At 40.3% G+C, this 7,515-nt stretch overlaps 1 protein-coding gene across 1 annotated transcript; it reads left to right on the forward strand.

Moving 5' to 3' along the window:
* The first annotated feature begins 2,659 nt into the window (after positions 1-2,659).
* GPX8 (glutathione peroxidase 8 (putative)) lies at positions 2,660-6,451 on the forward strand. The gene is made up of 3 exons (XM_015652104.3): positions 2,660-2,984; positions 3,575-3,836; positions 5,720-6,451. Exons 1-3 carry the CDS (start codon positions 2,778-2,780, stop codon positions 5,881-5,883), a joined length of 633 nt encoding a protein of 210 aa, XP_015507590.1. The 5' UTR covers positions 2,660-2,777; the 3' UTR covers positions 5,884-6,451.
* Positions 6,452-7,515: the final 1,064 nt, after the last annotated feature.

The raw sequence follows: 7,515 nt of genomic DNA on the forward strand, positions 1-7,515 counted from the left end.
CCCCGCCGCAAGCTGTTTAAGAAATCTCTGCTGAAGGCCGTGCTGTCTCCACACGTTCTGAGGACGCGTTTCTCTGCTCTCTGCCCCGGCGCCCCGCCGGCCGTGCCGCTGTGCCGGGGCTCGGCGGCGGCTGCTCCGCTCCCGCGGCACGGAGCGCTCCCGCCCGCAGCGCCCCGTCCGCTCCGACCCGCCGCCGACAGGACACCAAACACTCAGATCCGCCAGGGCTTAGTGTCAGCCCGTCCCTTGGCGCTGCTTTCAGCTCTGCCGTGCCCTCGCCTAAGAAAGACAGCCGCGGGCGCTGGGCTGAGCACGGCTCCGGCAGACGGGCAAACGCGCCAAGAGTGAGCACGGGGGAAACAGCTCAAAACAAACCTTTCTGTTCAGATAAATACGGCTGAATCAACGCTGGCACAGAAAGCCTGGAAAGGGAAAACTAACTAACTAACTAACTAACTAACTCACTAACTAACTAACTAACTAACTAACTAACTTTGTATCACTCATGCACTAAAGCTACATCACTGGCTTTTGAGGACCCAAGGCATCTCCAGCCACATAGCAGCGTAGGTTTAGGGGTCTGGTGGTTCCTGAGAGGGACACTGAGCAAACCCACTTGTCTGTCTGGAACCAGGCAGGTTCTCTGATCTCCACCTGAAAAGAACTTCGATCTCTTCTGATGTCTGAATTTTCTCACCACCACTGCAGCTTACTTGTGTCATTATTTTTAACATTATCTTATACTTTTTTAATGTATTAAGGGATACCAAGCGAAGATTGAACTGTTTGGTTTTGGGTTTTTTTTAGTTTGCATTTTTTCAAATTCATTCACAGAGCAATTTGTGTCAGAAAACCATAAATCCTGGAAAACTAGCACAATTTAGAATGTAAGAGCCCAGACAACATTAAACAACATATTTTATTTTTCAGAACAGCTTTTGAGCAAGGTTTTAGTTGAGAGTAACAAAAGGAGACATATATAATGTAATGAGCTTCTGGGTAATTATTAGGTATGCCAGTATCATATTAAGTTTTGTTTGTTTGTTTTACTTAGCTCTGAAATAATATTAGGCACAAATTGCAAACACTCGAGATGTAGCTTCAACATCAGGATGTTGCATGGATTTTCTGTAACCAAACACATTTGTTCTTGCCTTTAAGGTCAGGATTAGTCACCTGTGCTTTCTTGTTGAGTACAGCTTTGTTCATTTCAGCACAGAAATCCGTATGTTTTCTTCCCCACTATCAAAACACCATGCTCACAGGCCTCACTGCCAGGCAGAGACAAAGTCGAACAAGTCCTCAGATACAAATACTGAAATTTCACAGGTTCTCAAGCATCTCTCTGTTATGTAGAACAATATAAAACTGTCTCTGTAGTCTTGTTAAACAAAGTGAACATGGATTTTAGCTATTTAGAGATTATAGAAAGGGTTGAACATATCATTATGCTATTGTGCAAATCAAAGATCCTGGTAGCAACATTGAAGTCACTAAAAAGGAGGAAACAAGCAGATTCAGGTTTTACATACTAAAAACCTCCTTCTGTTTCCAACCTTTAAAATGCATCCTCTAAGTGCAGGAAAAAATCAAGGTGACATGGAAAACCAACAGAGGCAGAAATGACTCTTCAATGGTGGCTTGTACCGGGAAGGAAAAGAGTAAGCAGAAACTCATAAGCAGCAAAACATCACTGGATGGCTTACACCTGAGACTCTCAGCTTGTCACAATATTGTCACAGTACAGCTGGCCTGGACTGGAAGAGGTAAATCTGACTATAACACAAATCTAATTCAGGTAGTCTAATTCACGCTGAACATGTCCACAGATAGCTTACAGGGGACTCTCGGCCAGCCCCACTCAAACTGAGAAGGAAGCACATCACTGGCCAAAGATCTGGGTGGAGAGAGATCCCAGCCAATAGCTGTCTAAGCCCGGGAGTTTTGAATCGAGTGTATAAATGAGATCTGCACAATAAATGTGGCTGTTTTGTCTCATGGGCATCTGGTTCACAAGTCGTGCATTTTCGTCTGCCCACCCACAACAGGCATGTTATATCAGCTAACTCTTCTCTCATGCAGACCTTCAATCTTACCATCTCAGTACAGCTCGTTGCCAGGTAGCCAGTAGCAATTAAGAAAGCAACCCATTTTTCCATTATCATCCCCACTCTCATTGCAAAAAGAATCCACATTATATATTATCTTCCTTAATGACAGCCTATTAACAAGGAGTTTTTCTCTGCTCCATGTGCTGAAGAGTTTTATACAGCTGCCAGTGATCCCACAGCAGCTGATGAAATGTGGGGCTGAGTTTGTAAACAGGGTGTTTTCAGCCATTCCCTCTTTTCAGCCTGAACAGCTGTCCCCCAGACTGCTTCTCCAAGTCTGTCTGATAGCACAGCTGCCTTCTGCTGACCACCTCGGCCAGATACATCTGGAGGGCCCAGGGGGTGTGCTGGAGCTGCGCTACAAACCCGCTCTTGTCCCCAGCAGCTCTCAAGACAGCGCAGACGCTGGAGTATCCCCACACAGGTCAATCAGCCTCCTCAGGTGATAGTTACACCTTTTTCACTCATTTCTTCTCCCCCTCCCTTCCCTCCCATGCTTTACACGAGAGCCCAGAAGCCCAGCAGCCACTCCGAGACGGAGCAGCTGTTTTGCAACAGGGACAAAAATGAGCAGCGTGTTCTTTCCGGCTTGAGCTGAGAGTCTCATGTTTCAGCTCCTCCTTCACATTCCAGGCCTGTCCAGGCTCCCCTCCAAAGATTTCAAAAATGGAGCCTCTCACAACTAGTTATCCTCTGAAGTACTCAGTGTCCAAAACCAGGGTCTTTGTTGTCTTCCTGTCAATGCTTTTGTGCACCACCATTCTCTGCCTGCTGCAACTAAGGTTTTTTAAACCTAAAATCAAAGATTTTTATTCTTTTGAAGTCAAGGATTCACGAGGAAGGATCATTTCATTGGAGAAATACAGAGGAAAAGTAAGTTATTATTTCTTTTTTTAATCCATACTGACAAAAAGTGTGTGCATTTCTAGGTAAATAGAAGGTTTGGTTACGGGAGTTTTTGGCAGAGATTTGTGCTAAAGTCCTGTTCTTCATACTGGAGAAAATTTGTTTTATCTAGGCTTGCTCCAGGAATCAAGTATTACATCTAGTAAATCAAGAAAATAAACTATATTATTTAGTATAAATCAATACAGCCTAACAGGCAAATTGGTGGATTTTAATCTTAGTTAGGAATGTTGGGTTTGGAATTTGGAAGTTTGTCTAGTAAATATGATTTTACTGCATGTCCTAAATATCTGCTTTTTTAAAATGCTTATATTTAAACAAAGCTGTGAAATGAAGTTTATTAGTTTATTACATTTTTACAGCAGCTTGTTTGAAAGTAAATATCTTCAGTTGCTTTCATCTTTATCTGTTTTAATGAAATGATGATCAGACAGGTTACATTTAGCTTTCTGAGAGGAGTCATCGTGATAATGAAAAATAACATTTTAAGATTTAATTGTGACCTCTACAACATCTATAGGCTTTTTCCTTACTATTCTAACTTTATTTTTCTAAAGGCAACTTTGGTTGTAAACGTGGCCAGTTACTGCCAATACACAGACAAAAATTACATCGCGCTACAAGAGCTGCACAGAGAGTTTGGTCCCTCCCATTTCACTGTGCTGGCGTTTCCCTGCAACCAGTTCGGAGAATCAGAGCCTGGTTCGAACCAGGAAATAGAATCTTTTGCCAAAGGAAACTATGGAGTAACATTCCCCGTTTTCCACAAAATCAAGATCCTAGGATCAGAAGCAGATCCCGCCTTTAAATTTCTAATAGGTAACTGTTTTCTTTTATGTATCTAAGCTGCCTGTAACCGTGGTACTCTCATTGAATCCAGGCTGCATGTTTTTGTCAGGAAACATAGAAGTCTTCACAAAGTATGGAGAGAAACAGGCACTTAGCATACAATTACTCTCATTTCAATCTGGATATCAAAAATATGTGAAAAATAATTGTATCCTGAAAACAAGAGTCTCTCCTCACTGCTTGTAAAATTGGCCTTCTCTGAACAGCCCAGCTAGGAACATCCATTTTGTTAGAAATGCTAGAGCTAGAAACTCCTGCCTATTCCAAAGTATGTGATTATTTTTAAAAAAAAAAAAATGCTTTTCTTATGGACAAAAATGGAGTTACAGGGTTCATAAAATTACTAGAACATTTTATAGAAATACATGCAGATGAGATTTTTAGTTAGGTTCCATGTCCACCTTTATGTAAACTGTATTGTAAAGCAGGTTTACATATACCAGTTATATATAACCACTGATTTGTATTAATTTGTCATGTGAACTTCAGTGCCTAGCCTGCAAAATCTTGCATGAATACAGGGAGCATTTACAGACTTACAACCTCGTATTCTCATGAGCAAAATGAAATGCTCTCTCCTTTCAGTTGACCAAAGATCTCACTTGAAAAGCCTCTCTGAATTTTCCTGAGCTTTGACCAGGTCAAAAATAGCTTAAACATAACCCTTTCCTAACACACCATTTTACCCAGAAGATAAAGTAGGAGAAAGCCCAAACCTGTATTCCATCTCCTTGCCTTCAGAGTCTCTCATAGTGCCTCTTGTCAGAGAACTATTTCAGTATCTAAATGAAGTATTTTCCAGAACACTTACATGCCATATCCTCTATAATACCTCCTGTGTACTTAAAAATTGTTTTTATTGAGCAGTCATTTAAGTGGTCCCCATTGTCATTGTAACAATGCTCATTCCTACCTCCCCTTATGCTACTAAAAACCTCAGGTAACTTTGTCACTCTGTGTTGACAGATGTCCAGTGGAATCATCAGTGTTTTCTCTCAGTTTTTATAGAAGAGACTAGAGCACAAAGGCACCCACTTTTGGGATGAATCCAGATTCTAAATATCACTGCCATCAGAGTAAAACATTGATTTTATACCTATAAAGAAAAAAATTTTTACCCAGCATTTTCTTATTTGACATGCTGTTCACCCACAAAGAGAAAGATCCTTTGTTACTTCAGTATTCTGAAATAAAGTTTTACTCTTCCTGCATTTCTGTGTTTCACATTAAATTCCTGTGCATTTTCAATTAAAGTACCTGTTTTCTTCATGTGGCTGTTTTGACAATCAGAAGGCTGAACATCATGCCATACCACCCTTTTGTGACTGTGACTACTAGCAACAGGATGGCAACAGCACTGTCCAACAATCTAGTGCAAAATTAGTCCACTTACAGCATAAGTGTGGCCCCAAACTTCAATAAATCAGTTTAGGGTTCAGTACCACTCCCAACCAAACACGTGTTCTCCAGTCAAAATCTACTGGAGCTTTTCGTGAAAGCAGCCTAATTAAACCATCACCAGTACAACTGCCTGTTCCCATCTCACTTCCCAAAACTGACATAAAACTGGGGATCCCTGAATAAATATGCAGGCCTTGTATCATCTTCCCTAGGAAGTAAAGCATAGTAAAAGTAGGAACTCTCAAACAGTTTCACAGGAAGGGAGGAGCATCATTGAGTTCCAGCTTTTCAGATCATTAGCAATCAGTAAATCTATGCCCACACTACTAGCAAAAAATATGGTGGGATTACTTCATAAATGGTCAATAGCATAATTAGTCAAAGACACAGTGCAGGGCCTGGAGATAATTCCAGGTATAAGTCACTAAAATGATCTGATTTCATCCTTACAGATTCTTCAAAGAAAGAGCCTCGATGGAATTTCTGGAAGTACCTTGTCAGCCCTGAGGGCAAAGTTGTGAAATTCTGGAAACCAGAAGAGCCAATAGAAAGTATCAAACCAGAAGTTATATCATTAATCAGGCAGATTATCATGAAGAAAAGAGAAGACCTCTGACAAAGCCATTCAATACTATGGGTATACACAGCTTTTCTACATCCCTGGGAAATGTTGCTAGAAGCTAAACTATCAGGTGATTTTGCTACTCTTTAGCATTGGTGTTTGCCATTTGTCTATTAATTCTGGATTGGCTCCTGCCATGGCCTCAAGAACGACTGAGGTTACTGGCGTGGCAAGGCACTCAGTACCTTGCAGGGAGGGACCACCTGTTTGCATAACAGGTTTATGATTTCTTTTTCTGAATTGCTGACAGTAGCCAATTAAAATTGTCACCAGCAGGTAGATAGTTAGAAAGAAAGTTTATTAATAAATTACTCAGTATTTACACAGGGGTTTTCCCCCATCTACAAGTAACAAGCAGATTTTATATTCCATTAACACATAATTGCCCAGTTATGAAAGACATGGGACCCAGAGACATCCATAGTATGGTTTCTAGACACAAATGTCACTGAAGATACCAGCTTTGCAATATCTTCTCAAGAAAGACTGCTGAATTGTGAAGCTGCCAGTTGCAAAAAAATTGTGAGTAGAAAACAAAATTATTAAAAGAACCAAAAAAAAAAGAAAAATAAGTTTATTTGCTTGCTTCATATTTTGATTATTTTACAATTCAGTTTTACAGCACAATTTTACAGTGTCTCAGTAGAGTTTTCTATATGAAAAAGATGGGTAGAATTAGCACTGTTCTCTTGTAAGAATAACAGTGATTGAAAATACTTAAAGTCCTTCAAAACATTTTACAGTAAAGACAGCCACTCAACTGTAAAAAAAAGGTGAGAAATTAGAGTGAATTTTTATAAAAAGAGGATTTATTTCATTCACGTATTGAATTCATTGAGAATTTCACAAAAAATAACCTATGAAGATTGAGTAAAGGTACTGATGTGGAAGATTAAACAAAGGCACTCTCAATAATAACAAACATCTTTTTGGAAAGGAGCTCAAACTTGATGCATGACAATTTTATACACTTAAAATTTCAGAGTCCAGTTAAGGACTATGTAAAAGTCTCGTTAGACAAAACAAGCCTGCTGCTGGTGTTTTAGACCAGACTCTGCACTGTTTGCCATTATCCCCGAAGATTTCTCTTCAAATCTGTCAAGACAGTACCTGTTTTTATGCTGAAGTTCTGCATTTAACTCCTGTCTCCTGCATGTACAGTGTGACAACATGTAGTCGGAACATGTCAGGTGGTTTTTGGCATAGGTCTTTGCTGTTTTGATGGAGCAGGGAGGGAACTGAGATATGGATCCTCTCCCCTCACTGGGAGCACTCAACAGTCCATGGAACTAAGTAGCAGGACACAAGGTTTTATTCATAAAAGATAGTTATCTTGACTTGAAAATGTACAAGTCTAAAACATGCATGCATGTTCATGCAAAATGACAAAGCTCTTTTTGTACCACTGAATAAAAAAAGAGTAGGTGTAAAGAAATGTCGGGTGCAGTTAGTGGAAGACCCAAAAAAATGCCTGTTTTAGTCCTGGTAAAGCCTGAGACTTATTCAGCATATGGGAAATCTCACCTGGGTCCTTAAAACACTCAAGATAAACAGTGTGGTGCGATTTTCTTGTTTGAAAGGGATCAGGAGGGAAGGAAATGTGTACACCTCGTTTGTGACTTGCTC

The sequence above is a fragment of the Parus major genome, chromosome Z, assembly GCF_001522545.3.
Source record: "Parus major isolate Abel chromosome Z, Parus_major1.1, whole genome shotgun sequence".
In the NCBI taxonomy this organism is placed as follows: Eukaryota; Metazoa; Chordata; class Aves; order Passeriformes; family Paridae; genus Parus; species Parus major.

Excerpts from the sequence above, each read along its gene's own strand:
- GPX8 (XM_015652104.3), top strand. The coding sequence starts at position 2,778 with ATGGAGCCTCTCACAACTAGTTATCCTCTGAAGTACTCAGTGTCCAAA. Across the intron at positions 2,985-3,574 it reads TGGAGAAATACAGAGGAAAA|GCAACTTTGGTTGTAAACGT; the intron begins GTAAGTTATTAT and ends ATTTTTCTAAAG. Across the intron at positions 3,837-5,719 it reads CGCCTTTAAATTTCTAATAG|ATTCTTCAAAGAAAGAGCCT; the intron begins GTAACTGTTTTC and ends TCATCCTTACAG.